Here is a 15,674-nt window from a genome sequence, read left to right on the forward strand (position 1 = left end):
GACCTTGCGCTTGCCAGGCAGGCACTTTTGCCGCTGAGCTAAATCCCCAGCCCCAATCAATGCCTTTTATAACTGCAGTAATAACAAAGAACACAAGAAGGGCACTATTGCAAATAAAAAATTAGTATCTTCAGTGATACTGAAGATATTTATCCCGTGATTAAAAGGAGATAATTGATATTGCCCTGCCCATAAGAGTTTGTTCTTTTAGGAAAAATATAATATTGCTTTGTTTTGTTTTGGACTATGTTGTTATTTTTTCACTCTCTTTAAAATAAAAAAAAAAACATTAAAAAAGAAATATACAATAGATGCTGTGATTACTGGGTTGCTTAGAAAATGAACTGAGTCTCACATATATGGCTTTACAGTGTATATGGATATTATAAATGCTTACAGTAGTCAGAAGTGCATTATACATTCACACTAGTCCTGCATATCTTGTTGAGGACCTAAAGGGTGTGTTTCTATAGGTTTCCTATGTAATCCTGTGTTTAACGCCTACCCAGTGAATCAGTGCCATTGCTGTTAATTGCAGTTACATTTCGTCAATCACATCTCCTTGGAGACAGTGAGAGTGAGCACAAATGAAAATGTGCTATTTGATTTATGTCATTTCTGCAGGGTTTTCTAGAGCAATGGCAGATAATTTCATCCATTGATATATAAAATACATAGAAATAAATACTGTGCAAGTTGAAAAGTGAATCAAGTCTATTGATGTTGTGCCAACAACCTTACACCCTATGAAAAAAAGAACAAGGTCAATGATTTATGAAAACCACAGAAAAATGAAAAGAAAAAGCAGTTTCTTCTTGAATAAATGCATGGACACAGTTCAGAGAGCAGGGAGCTGATTGCAATGTCATGCACAATTACACATATAACAAATGTGTTTTCATAATAATGATGTTCATTTATTATAGACCTTATGGTAATGAGAGTGCAAGCTATATCGGAATGTGATGATTTTTGTAATGTAAACAGACCTACTATATTCATAGGCAATACAGTGAAAATAATAGCAAGCTCTGATCATTTTTCAGAAAATTGATATTTAAATGATACTGAGAGTAGATCCAAATGCACACAGAAGGAATAACAGGAGCAAAGACTAACTAGAAGGGGTGTGTTACATTTAATTCCTAACAGGAGGCCCATGACACTACATGACAGTTAATGAGGAACGCTGGTAACGTGAGTGATTTCTGTTCTTCAAGAACTAAAGTAAATAAATTTTGACCAAAAGTGGTCTGCCTGTCATTCTAAAACTGCCAACCCATGCAGAGCTTTGTGGTGAGTGCCTGCGAGTGAGTTCTAACACAAACGGAAATCAGCCCCAGAGGGCAGGGCAAGGTCCAGGGTGGGGACCCATTCATAAATTCATATATAAATATATGCATATGTGTATTAGGAAGCAGCCCAAACATCCTCTGGTATATGAATAGATAAACAAAACAGAGCACATACATATGATGAAATATTATTGAGCTTTAACAAGGAATAACATTTTGATACATGCTACCAATATAATGACACTTGAGGGGAAAAACACCAGTCACAAAAAGATTTCACCTCTGTGGAATACTGTACCTAGAACAGTCAAATCTGTAGAGACAAAAACCAGTTGCTGCCAAGGATCGGAGGAGAAAAGGATGGGATGGGAGGTTTTTAGTGGGTATAGAAATTCAGCTTTGCAAGATGAAAAAAAATTTAGAGATTGGTTGTACATCAACGTGAAACGCACTTTCATGCTACTGAATGATACACTTAAAATTATTATTAGCCTACATTTTATGCTATGTACATTAAAAGTACTTCCATAACTTGTGTGATATAGTCTAAAAATCTAATTAATGCAATCTAACATGATCAAATATAAATATAAATTTTATACACAAAATAAATGATGGTCTATACATTTGGGACAATATTAAAATTGTGATTTACTTTTAAAAAAAAGGTTAAGAAAACTCTAATGAAAGCAAAGCATATAAGAATTTATCATAAAAATTGATATTAATGAGAAAAATTTAGTAAAGTGTAGCAAATAATATCAACAAATAGCATTTTGAAGGAAAAAAGTAAAGGTTTAATATACAGTTAATATTTCAAATTTTATTTTCATACTAAATTGTTTAATAATATTGGTTTAGCAGAAGCGTTTAATAGCATTTTATACTAATGTTACCATACCATGGTATACTATGGTAACACTGGTATATTATTACATCTAAAAGAAGGGAGAGAAAACATGGACATGTTAAAAGAAACAGCATGAATCTGGCTTAGGTTTATTTTCATGTGTGTTCTTCCTTTAAATTATGCCACTTCAGTTTTTGTTCTCCTTTGTAGCACAAGTATTTTTATTTACTCATGAATTTAATAATTTTACTGAAAACTACCAGTACAGCCAGATGTCATGCACTTTTCACTGTGTCACCGCAATGAACAGTGCACATGCCCCTAACTGACGGACATAAAATGACTGGATGGCATCATCATGCAGACAGTGCGACTGCATCAAACACCAGTGTACAAATGCAGGGCCGGCGCTATGAGCAATACCAGTGCTCCTCTTCACTTCCAAGACGCGGGGACAGCAGTGTGCAGAACATGACCTTGGTTTCCGCACACACCTCAATTGTGTGACCTTGGCAAGTTTATTCAAAGTAACAAGCACTAACTTTTCAGTGCAAGGATAGCCTGAACCCTGACTCATGAAGAGCTTTGAACTCTTCTCTTTTGGAGTCATTAACCAATAAATATTCTTAACTGAACACCCCCAAAATAGTACAAGGCAAACAGAAAAGCATTAACTAATTAAGACCTCTTTATCTTAGCTACTTAGCTCATTCACAAAGACTATTTATCATAAGCTAATAAAAAACATTTCGAGGAATCAAAGGATTGCTTTTAGTCAGACAATTCAGCAAGTAGTAAGATAAAACTTATGTACACAGTTTAGAGCATGGAAGCCTGCATGATGGTTAATGCTATTAAACATCTCTGGTTTTCATAAGGAAAGCCTCAAATCAGGATGTACGGCGATGTTGACAGGTACCTCAAACCGAATCCCACTAGAATTAATGCATGTGGGGGTTTCAATTTAAACAAGAGTAAGCCCTGTGTTTATTTCATTTCTCTTCTGCTTTATTGACATTTCTTTGAAGTTGTTCCTGTAAACATTTCCAGTCTCCAAACTTTTTTCTGCCCTGTATTTCTGCAAAGTGAAAGTTCTCAAATAAAATAGTAGTAGAGGCTCCTTAACAGATAACGCTGCTGCTGAGAGAGAGTGACTTTCCATATTAACTTCAGAGGTGATCTATATCCATGTACATACTTACCTAAGGATATTAGTGCTAGGAAAATAACGTAACGTGTCTAGTGAGAGAAGAGAAAGCTTCCTATTCCAGTCTGTGCTGAACACTATTAGAAATGACTGTAGACTGGGTGGTCCATAAACAACAGAATTTTATTTCTCGTACTTCTGGCAGGAGCAGGACTAAGATGCCAGCAGACTGACCATCTGGGGAGGGCTTCATCCTCCACGGAGCCTCTTCACTCTGCCCTTCCATGCTGGCAGCTCCCTAAGCCTCTTTCATGAGGGGGCTACTACTTCCCTCCAGAAGCCCATCCTAACCACTTCCCAAATGCTTCCCCTCCTGTACCATTGCTTTCAGGGTTAAGATCTCAGCATATGAATTTGGGGCACATGCAGACATTCTGGCCATGGGTTTTCCAAAACAACTATCTGGCCCCTCCAGATAGTGTCTCTTCGTGCAGGAAGACCCTGGAACTTCATTACCAGAGGCAATTACTCAGGCTGGCTTTCTTTACTAACATGAATGTGCAAGTGGCGCTGGGAAAGCTAAAACTCGGACAAAAATTCCCAGAAAGATAAAAATGTACTAAGCTCTTTACAGTAGATTTCAACAGAATAATGGACACACTTATCCTAAAAAGGGGCCTTTCTATCTGAAAGAATATAGAGTAACATAGAGAATAAAAATGCACAAATAGAAAAGGTTTTCACAAAAGTTAGACTGAGGTGAGAAAATAAAAACTTTGTCAGAAAAATTAAACAATACTGAGAGCTTGTGAGAACCTTTTCTTTAATTCTACGCTTTCAGTATAAAATATCTAACTGCATATTCAAACATAGAATATAAATATCATAAGTTGATAAAAACATATAATAGACTAAGTTAAACAAATCATTTAATTAAACAATTAAGGAAATATATCCTTGATATTCATAGTACCGCAGTTGCTTACATTCTGTAAAGTCACTGAGAACACTGAATTTTAAAATATCACTTCACTGCTCCTAAGCAAACAGTGTTAGGTTCCTGTGACACTGTAATCACAAAATCTTTTTAATCACCTTGTCAATGCATGATTTTCCCTGTGTGTGTTTCTATTTCAAGATATCTTAATATATATTTTCAATTCATTATAACTGAATTCAATCGACAGTGCTCTGACTTGTTCCTGAATTAAGCTTATCTAACATACATTTTCCTGGTAAGGCACAACATCGCCAGTAATGTGCAGGTCTTTACATGTCTGCAAATGACCCAATAAAACATGATGAGTATTGATTTTTGGCTTAAGTGAATGTTTATTGACTGGGTGAATTTGCAAATGAAATCAGAATCATCCATATCTTGATTCTGAAGGCAGTTTACCACTTTAACATTGGAAATTAATGGATAAGCTCAGCTTCCTTATCTAAAAGATTTAGTTGATGATTAGGATCCTGCTGATCTCCTTTCCCAGAAGATAAGGCTATGTGCCTTACGCAGTAGCCACCGGGCAAAATAGTGATGGAAGGTAAGGCAAGGACAGGCTCATTGGAGCTGGCACTTTTGATCTCTACTTTTCAAAGCTGATTATTTTCCAAGTAGGTCTTACTTTAAGGAAAACACAGTCTTTGTTACTTTTGAATTTCTTGGAACCTAGTATCTCTAATCTAAATTTAGCCACATAATGTAGCAGGCACTCCATAATCTAAATCTAGTTTATGTATCTAGGCATGTTTCCCTCAATGTGGAAACTTACATGTCCTTCATAAGGAAAGGATACATTAATTTCCATCCATGAAACTGCATTCACTCACCACTCACCTCCATTTATCCATCATTTCTATTAGAAATGCTAACCATGGAACCATTGGTGCCAGAGATTCAGAGATCAGCAGCATTGGAAATATCCCTACCCTTTGGTGACTGTATTGTAGTGAAACACATAAACCGATATAAACAGACAAACCTACAAAATAAATTCCAATACTCTACTCGTAAGTGCAACACATTAAAACAGAATGATGGGTTAGAGATAATCATAGGTAAGAAAAGGTTTTAGACGGAGTTGTCAGGCAAGTGTTTTCAGAGGAGATAACAGAGATCTGATAAAGTGAGAAAGGAATGAAAGCAAAAACAGCAAAGTACGGGACTTTCCATGCTGAACACACTCGTGGGACGGAGAGCTGGGTATTTGGGGGAACAGAGAAAAGGCCAGGGGAGCTGATATAGGAGTAAGAAGAACCTAAGACCAAACTGCAGAGTGCCTTGGTCTGTAATATGTGAGTCTGGATTGTAATTTAGGGTTTATGGATGCCCACTGGGTAACTGCAAGGAGAGTTAGGTAATAATCTAACTTATATTGTCAAAGCAAAGCATCATTCGGGCAGTCATGTGAGGAACAGGACACACAGGGTAAGAGTTAAGACCTGAGGTCCTGATCAGGAGTTCCAGGCAGAGTGATACGAAGAACAGAACGACGGCCAGAGTTGGTGTAAAGTCGTCACGTACACTTTATATTTTGACAGACAGAATGAAATCTGTTTTTAGCTTGACTTTGAAATTTAAGGGAAAAAAAATAGAATTAGGGATATTCATTGGGTATATCATGATATCAAGCACTGAAATGAATTAAAGAGTAGGACGAGTGGGTAAAACAGAGGTTGATAAATTAAAAAGTAAAACTGCAAAACAGCTAAGCTAGCAATTTCAAGCTTCTTATTGCTACAAAGATGTATGGTATGAAAGCCTTCTCTGACATAATCTCTACAATAAGAGAATTCCATAATACAGTGACTTCTATATTGAAAGACAGTTAATCTCTTCATGAAATAACACCAAACACTGGAAATATCACCACTAGGGTGATAATTACTTAATGAACTAGTTTTAGTCTAAACTATAGGTATAATTCTATCCAATTTTATCTTACTGTTAACAATAAATGGCTCTATCTGAGCAATGTTTGAAGTCCAAATTACCCATTCAATAACAAAATTCAAATGCCAAGCAAGTAATCACAAAGCCAAGACTTCTAAAAACACGGTGTTATGATCAGAGCAGAAAATACATTCTTTCATTACAAAAAGAAATATCTGGGAAATTACCTGGTGAATACAAGGGAGTAGAGACAAATATTAAAGAAATGAAGGACACAGGCTTGTCAGGGAAAGTATGAGCTTCTCTGGATTTACGGGAAGTGCCTGGATTTCCCTAGCATTCCTGCTGTGGAGCCAGAGACAGGATTCTTGTCACTGTGTTCGGTTTCAAGTACACACCCTGCCTGCAGATAGCTCACGCCTTTTACTGCCTTTAGGGTGCTTGGACAGGAAATCAAGCTGCTTTCTAATTAGTGGAGAGTCTAGATTTCTAACCTTCTCCTGGACAAACCACCCTTATTTCGCTGTTCCTTTCTGCTTCAATTTGGTCTCTCAATTTCTAGACCAAGTCTGAATTAAACACACTCTAGAGTTCCTGAAAAATTTCCCTATTGCTTGGCTTGGAATCCCTATCTTAGTTCCTCTTCTACCACAAAAATGATGCATTAACCAACTTGGGCTTAGTAGTTCTGGACTCAGACTTTGATCCAGCATTCTGATTGGTCTTTGATCTATTCCAGCCCTTCATCCAGTAGCACAGTAATACTGCTGATTTCCTCAACAAATCTTTTGATGAAATTGAAAGCTCTTAAGCACAGGTGATGCTCCTAAGCACATTTGAATCATCTGAATCTTGAATTTTGATATATTTTGTTATCTATATAATAGCAAAAGATCAAAATATAGATTTTTTTCTCCTAACAACAAAAAGTCTACCTTTTAGCCTATTAGAAGAGAAATAAGATTTCTATTATTTAGGGGCTGGGGATTTAGCTCAGTGGCAAAAGCACCTGCCTGGCAAGCGCAAGGTCATGAGTTCGGTTCCCGGTACCAGAGAAAAAAACCAAAAAAAAAAAAAAGATTTCTATTATTTAATGGACTCTCCAAGTAGTCTTGTAAAAACAAAACAAAACAAGCATTTGTCAAAAAATAAATAAAATTTTTAAAATCCTATTGACAAGACTTCAAACGGCCTAATTCAAATTGCGCGGTTAATGTAAACTCACTTTAATCTTCTTGAAATGTCAGCAACAAGAAAAAAGTAAGGAAAAAAACCCTGAACTCTTGATGTTACATTTTATAGGCAACTCTTTGCTCCTTTGCTGATTAAAAGGCCGATTCTCTGTTTCTTTGCTGATTTAATGAGGATTCCCTTAAATGCCATTGTCATTTACGGCGAATATGCCCCGTGAAGGTTGTCTAAAAGACTTTACCTCAAAGGCCTGAAAGGTCACCCCGACATGGTAGCCCTCAGACACCGTTATTTTCCACACACACTCCTTCATCGGTCGGTAGTCATCAGGGTAATTAGGAGACTGAATCTGTCCTTCGTTTTTACGTATCTCCCCTCCACAGATCGCTGAGAAAGCAAAAATAAACAAAATAAGCCCAGATTTGCCATTTCTTTTCCATTTTCTCCTATGGTAACATTTCAGTTCAGAACTGAACATGAAGTAATTATCACCCAAGAACATGAAGATAGGGTTATAAAACATCACAGCTGGCTGCATGTACTGTTGTAAAGATTTTAGAGGGTAAAATACAGTCACCAGGCTGTAAGCGGTACCCAGTGGTCAGCCAAGGACTGTGTAAATTTTAATCCCTCTTATGTCACATCTTAACAAACAATAAGTGCTTTCCTAAAAACTTTTAAAAGCTTTTAGAGGTTTCATAAATTTATGCTATGTGAGTTCTGTGAGGCCCTGAGTTTCTTCCTGCTGAAGAAAGAGGTGCAACAGCTCCTCAGCGCAGAAACCTCAGCTGCACAGAACTATCCTGGGCCTGAGACAATGGGCTGGTGCTGCGTGTTACATTCATGTGAACTTCATGGCTATGCAGCTATTCTTTAAAGTGAAGTGTTTCCATTTCTTTAGACGTTTAAGGGAAGCAGAATCCTTCTATCTTGGAAATTACCTAAACTCCTGTACTAGGCAAGGTCTCCTCCACCCACAACCTGGCAAGAAAAGGAATGCTTTTATACCCAGGAAGCACAATGCCAGTTTATTGTTTTACAGCAATATAGAACAATACATGTAATAAATTCTTCCTCAAGTGCTGACTCTCTTATTTAGACAAAGCATGCTTCAGAAATGTACACAATTACTTTCTGTGCAGTTTCCCATGAAGGAGTATTTTAGCAGGCAGGGAGCAAATAAATATAAAATCAGTGCAAAAGCAGTGCACAAGTTTTTTCAGAATACTTCGGCATTATGAAGCACAGTTTGGATTTTTTTGCCATTTATCCTCTATCTCTGAGTACATTTGGCTGTTTTATCACTGACACCAGAAAACAGGCTGATCTCGCAATTTAAATTTCCCTTCAAATCATCCTATGAATATTAAGATGCACTTTTGTAATTTAAAAACATGGTTAAAATATCGTTCTAATAAAACTGAGAGAATGGACACTTCTGATAAGAGATCTAAGACGAGCTAGTCTCTTAAACGTAATGCAAACTTGCCTTCGTATACAGCGGCAAACCCTTTTCCTACCCAATTACTGCTGCTACGAAACTCAATCCACATCCTGCTGTCTGTCGAGGTAAGAACGTCAGGCACTTTGTCCCCACAGAATCTACCTGAAAGAAATAAAAGAATAGATATACCTAAATGTGATTCTGGACGCTACTTGTTTTCCACGCCCACTACAAATTACAAACATGTAAAACCAGATTTGAGACATATTTCTATCACTGGTAATCAGAGGAATAATTCTACCTTAATAGTGACTCGGCAAAAGTAAACAAAAAAAAAAAATTCCATATCTATTTACATATCTATTATATATATTCCATATCTATTCCATATCTATATCCATATCTATTAGTATTAAGAATAAGCCCATAAAAGATGTTTACAAAACTTCACACAATTCATCAAAATGGGAAGTGTCACTCTATTGCACGCAGAAATAGGTGTCAGTCACCCTGAGAGGTGACTCAAATTGTCCATCTGGTCATTAGTAGATGAGTAACTTTGTTAAGATTGTGTTCCCAAGCTAGGCATGCCAGCGCATGCCTGTAACGTCACCCCTCAACGGTTGAGGCAGGAGAGTTGCAAATTTGAATCCTAGTAGAGCAACTTAGTCATTAATAAGAACTTGACCCAATATAAAAAAGGGCTGGGGATACAGCTCAGTGTGAAGGCTCTGGGTTTCATCCAAGTACTGAAAAAAACGTGTTCCCAGCCCAAAGAGGAATTCCTTCTCCAGCAATGTTCAGTTCTAACTTTTCAGGAAAACTTGCATTTTCCTCTCAGGATCTTATATTACAGCACACACTCCATCTCTTCTTAGGGTTACAAGGACAGTAACAAACAGTGTTAGAAAACTGGAGTCTGGGTTCTGATTCTATTTTAATTGCATATGTGTGGGTCAGTATAATAGAAAATGGTACAGTGATACTGATTTCTCTTTCCTTCCCCAACCTTGCACAAATCTTTTTTGCTTATTGTCTTTCTCAGGTTTGTAAGCTTTCATACAATGACAAGTGGATAAATATGACAAAGCATGTGCGGGGCTGGGGATTTAGCTCAGCAGCAAAGCGCCTGCCTGGCAAGTGCAAGGTCGTGAGTTCAGTTCCTGGTACCAGAGAAAAACAAAAAAAAAAAAAAGCATGTGAAATAATTCTATAAATAATTTGCTACCCATTTTGTGTGTTGGTGAAAAATGATATTAAACATAATTTGAATGTATGAAACATGGTAGTCAAATTGAATACAGTGAATACTTGTTGACAGCTAATAGATGAAGAAGTAACTCTCTAATGGGCAAAGTAAATTAGAGGTAGATAGCACAGAGCAGTGTATGTGAACTGCCAGGAAATCTGTTGACGTTCAATTCTAATTCCGAGGAGTGGACCCAGAGTGTCTATAATTCTAACATTTTCCCATGAGTCTGATGCCAGCAATCCTGAGGCTACATACATCAGAGCAGTCATACAAGAAATAGTGCTACAAGTTTTTCAAATGAATACTGTATGGCACAGGATGCAAATACACTGAACATGTAAAGCAGATGGTGCTGTAAAAGGAAGTGTCTCCCAATTTCATCTTCAGATTTGGTTCTCCAAAATCATTTCAATAAAATATTTTCCTTGGAATGCATGAATGCATGTAACAAATTGCTTCATTGGAGCTTAGAAACTAAATTCACAAGTCATCGTTTTCCTTAAAAATTACATGTAGAAAACAATGGTTTTCTAACCTGACTTATTACATTAATTCATTTCATTATTTTTCCTTGTCTTTAAGCATTTCTATGGATCTCTTGGACTTCCTAAGGCTGCTTTCACTTTTAATGCAATATTGACCACTCAGCAGGTTTTAGATGTTGAGACAAAAGGTCTACCTAGTACATAAATACCACTGAGCAAAGCTATTTCTAAAAATAAAGAGAAAGTCACAATCTCAAAGGAAAAATATATCAGTAGAGAGTAGAGGCTCACAAGCTCACTACAGCTCTCACCTCCAAGTAAAACTGAACAAGCCAGTAAAACAGAGGGCAATAGCAAACCGAGGTCTCTGGTTCAAGGTTGGCAGCAGACTTTTATGAGCACCAAGTCTGACCTACAGTTAATGGCATAATCTCCAAGCGCCTCTTCTCTGCCACAAAAAGCCCCACAAGCATCAAAACAACAAAACAAAACAAAAGTCTGAGAACCAAATCCATGACATCTACAGTAAGAGCAAATGTGCTTGGCATAGGAAACCAGCTACCAGACTTCCCCCTGACAGCTCATCCTGTGTTGCCTTAGCAAAGACAAAACCAAACAAACACACACACACAACACAGACTCACACACATACATACTTTGTCCATCTTTAATTGAAACTGTAATTCTTAATTTGAGAATACAGAAACATTGTGAGTTGCCATGATAACCGTAATGCATGAGAATGCTCTTCTTTTTTAAAATTTTATTTTATTTAGTTTTGTGGGCACCAGGAACTGGACTCAGGACCTCACACTTGCTCAGCAGGCACTGCAGCACTGAGCTATATCCCCGGCCCTTGCTCTTCTGAACTATTCTGTTCAGATCCCAGTGTCTTGCCTCGTGTGTAAAAGCTCTTTAGTCTATTTATCTATTTGTCCTACTTTTTTTTAGGTACAGCTGAGCAAAGTATAAAAAAAAAAGATCATGCGGCCTCACACATGAGAACCCTAACATGACTCTTAAAAGAATCAATGATCTTTACACAGGATAGAAATCTGCAGAACTACACAGTAGGAGAGGCATTTCTCACCAAGGAGAGGAGACTTCCTCCAGTGTCCATCCCTCACTTCAATGTAGTCGTACCAGCACAAGCTACTCTTGTAGAGATCCAGGGTGGTGAAATTGAAGACAATCTGCAACGTGGAGAAAAAAACACACACGGTGAGAACCACAGTAAGGACACACGGTCGTCTGATTCCTAGGAGTAAGGAACTCAAGACTCCAGCAAAAATGGATTCACAGCTCTTTCTTTCTTTTCCATTTGGGGGACCTTGATATTACTCTTAAACAACTCACAGACACATTTCCCCATAAGTCCTCAGGAAAGTTAATTTGAGCAGTCATAAAACAAACAGAAATGTTCATTTAAAGAATTTATTTTGAATTTTCCTGAGATAAACATGACTGAATCATGAAGAATTTCAATATTTCCACAAATATCTCCTTTTTAATAATTTATTTCAAAGACAACCAGACATCTATAATTATGTTAAAATAACCACCATGTACCATATTCCCAGAACATAATTTCATTGTGTATGTTGAAATATTTAAATACAGCCCCAGCATTTGAATTTATCCTTGTAGGTATAATCAAAGGCAGATGTCATTATTCTTCTCTAGATCCAAGAATATATATTCAAAGACCTTTCAAGTTAAAAGATCTTGTACATGACCCTTTATTCTGTGCTTTGTTTTTGGAATCATGCTGTTCTTTTATAAAGATAATTCAGAAGTCTAGAAAGATAATTTCTTCATTGCTTTATAAAAAGGAACTTACTTTTCCAATAATTAACTCTTTTCTTACTTGATTACAACAAAAGTACAACAAACTAGCATGAGAAATGCACTCTTAGCAAGTAAAATTCATTTATAAATCATTTTGTATGTTCAAAAACTCATTCTAACTTCATTTCACTTAAAATGCCTAAAATACTTAAGGCTCAGAGTGAACTTGTATTTCACTCTACAAACCAAAAGGGGTTTTGGCCACAGTAATAAACTATGAATAAAATATGAATATTTGAAAAGCTTCTATTATAAAGTTATAATTTGCAAGAGTATTCATAGAGCCTTTTTGTAGCAGTACAAAAGCTTAATATAAGAGAACTCTAAAGGAATAAAAAAAGAAAATATACTATAGGCAATAATCCTGAATCCTTACTGTCAATTCTATACTGAAAATGTATGCTCTGCCTTCCCTGAGTATGACATTTACCACAAAGATAAGTACTAGTTATTATAAGCTAATCCTGAACTGGCTTAGTCCTTCCCTGTATGCAAATAAATATTAGTACAAATATTTTTAATGTTATCTTACATCTAAGTACCACAGTAGTCATTGATAATATTAAACCTTAAAATAGCTTTCAATTGCCCCTATTAGTAATATGTACTTTTTTCTTATTATGAAATAAATACCTAGAATGAGGAATTAGAGAGTTAAATGTTTAAATAAAATACAGCATGATGTAGCAGGTTATGGTTTTAATAGATTCATTTATTTCTTTTTAATGTTCTTTATTTGAAACATCTCTTTTCCTTATTTCACTCAACTTCATCATTTCAAGTATTTTAAATTATTTACACATTTTTCCCATATGTCAAAGGGCAGAGTATTGATTATTCTTTCCTTTCTTGTCTGGTAATCCTCAGCATTTGATTATCAAATTGTTTTCAATTCTATATTATTTTTACCAAATTTTCAAAACATTTTTTCCTCCAGTGGAACATGAGTTTATTCTTAGGATACAGTTTCTGGCTTTTTCACTTAACTTTGTGTTTATGTTTACTACAAAAGGGAAACACCACCACTGCCTGGTTTAGGTTTCATTCTGCTTTTATATTCGCCCTATAACGGTCACCATGATTTTAACTCCCTAAGATCATACAAGAACTCACGTATTACAACAGAGACAGCAAAACTAGTACACATACACAGAAGAGATACCAGAATGTATTTTGTGGCTTCTCTCTGGACTTAGAGGGAAGCTTTATAATGGTGCACAAATAGCTTCAATTTCCTTCTGAATGAGGAAAAAATAATCATCAAATTGGATATATGTATACCACCAAATTTGACCCAAAATTGAAAGCAATGTGGTTGGTTTGCTAACAGTTAATGTGGGAAGTCTTTGGAAAAAAAAATACACACACATACACAGTTGGAAAGAGGATAACACTGAGCAGAAAAGTTTTCTATCTTGTTTTTAATCTTCTAGTTTAAACTCCAATCACCATGGAGGAACAAAACCGCCCTGACACTAATATAAAACACAGAGTTCTTTAGAAGTAGAAAATGTAATAAAGATAAGTTTTCTAAAATCAAATCTGAGGGCTCTGACTATAGAAGTTAATTTTCTGGCCTTTGACTAAGAGGTTGTTAGCAGTATCCTTACTTGAATTACAAATCAAAAGCACTTGGAAAATAGTCATTTCAAATTAGGCAATTTTTATGTAACCACATTGCCTCTTTCGAGGAATAATAAAATGAATTCCACATAATACAATTACATGAATGTTTTATTACTGATAGTATATATAATATCAAATTAAAATTAATCATATTTCTTCTGGAGCATGAGGTGGAGGGAGACGCAAGCACCAATCTCAGGTTTCCTGTGATCTATTGGGAGTCTTACTTGCAAAATTAGAGTGATAACAACTGCTGTCCAGTTTGCTTGTTAAAGATTTTGTTTGACAGCACTGCACAGTGAATAATCTTGAAGAAAGGCAGATCAACAGTTCAAGGGACTGGAGGTCTCCAAGTCTCCAGAGAAAGACATAATCAATGAACGCTGTCAGCACAATTAAGGCATTATTGACTACCTAAACAAATTCCATGGACACCATTAAAAAGGCCAAATGGAATATCATTTACACCTTAGAGGGCTGAGGGTAAGAAAGATACAAGCCTTGCCAATTAGACTGATATTATTAAATGCCGCTTTAGAGAGAGACATCAAAATCAGAAACAGCAAGATACAATTGATTGTTGGGCTCCAGCCAGAGAAGTCTCCATAAATCTAATAAGCTCTCTAGATAGAAAGCAGTTGTTTTCTCAGAAATAAAGCTCAAAGAGAATAGACTTGGGGTCAGTAAACTATAGACCATAGGCAAAGTTTCCCTGCAGCCTATTGCTGTAAATAAAGTTTTATTGCAAATTTACAGCAATCACTTCTCTCTGTAGTGTCTATGTCTGCTTTTGCCCTACAATTTTAGAGGTGATTATTGCAACAAAAGTGATAATGACTATAAAAGTAAAATATTTACTTTATGTCATTTCCAGAAAAGTTTGCAAATCACTATAATAATTGATCATTAAGGTTTTGGTGAGTTCTAAAATTGTATTATATAAAAGGAAAAATTATATATTTTCCTGCAACTGCAAGCTGATCTTCATTGGAAGTCAGAAGACCTGCGTTCATGTTCTAGTTTCTCAGCTTGCTAGTTTACTTCAACTCTCTGAAGTTGGAATGAATGTTCTGAATGTAAAGTGAACATAATCATGCCATGCTTATCTCATTAAAAGTAAACCACAAAGATTTAATTGGATAATGGATAGAAAAATACTCAAAAAACTTTAAGTTTCTTTTGTATTATTAGTTTCATGGTAAATATTTAAGCACCTGTCACAACATAAATTTTGAAAGCAAATGTAAAATAAAGCACTAATTTAGTTTTTCTTAAGCTAAATATGCTGAGAAACATAAAAACATCAGTTTAATTTTGAAGTTCCCCAGAAGAAACAGCATAGTAAAATAAAGATTACACAATTCAAAGACTGGATAGGAGGACTTGCAGTATTGTTCCAGGATTGCAGCAGACTAATTATGTGACCTCAGGAGACCTTGATTTACATGAGGAAATAACTTTATGGCAAGGTGAAAATGGGAGTGGGCTTTTGCTATTAAAATAATGTTTTCTGTTTAAACGTATATGACAATACCTGGAGTTAGAAGTTTTGGTTTTTTTATCACCTACCACTCACCAGCACATTTTCTCACACCTCTTCTTAGACCCCATTCCACTCCACTGTCTTGTTAACCACCCATTTC

At 36.0% G+C, this 15,674-nt stretch overlaps 1 protein-coding gene across 1 annotated transcript in view; it reads right to left on the reverse strand.

Moving 5' to 3' along the window:
- The window catches only part of Tll1 (tolloid-like 1), a gene marked incomplete at its 5' end in the record, with an annotated part of 192,178 nt that overhangs the window by 40,687 nt on the left and 135,817 nt on the right, over nt 1-15,674 (reverse strand). The window contains 3 exon segments of the mRNA XM_005373585.2: nt 7,618-7,763; nt 8,866-8,982; nt 11,648-11,750. Of these exon segments, the coding sequence (XP_005373642.1) occupies nt 7,618-7,763; nt 8,866-8,982; nt 11,648-11,750 (366 nt within the window).

This window comes from Chinchilla lanigera, unplaced genomic scaffold (genome assembly GCF_000276665.1).
Source record: "Chinchilla lanigera isolate Chin_1 unplaced genomic scaffold, ChiLan1.0 scaffold00002, whole genome shotgun sequence".
Classification (NCBI taxonomy): Eukaryota; Metazoa; Chordata; class Mammalia; order Rodentia; family Chinchillidae; genus Chinchilla; species Chinchilla lanigera.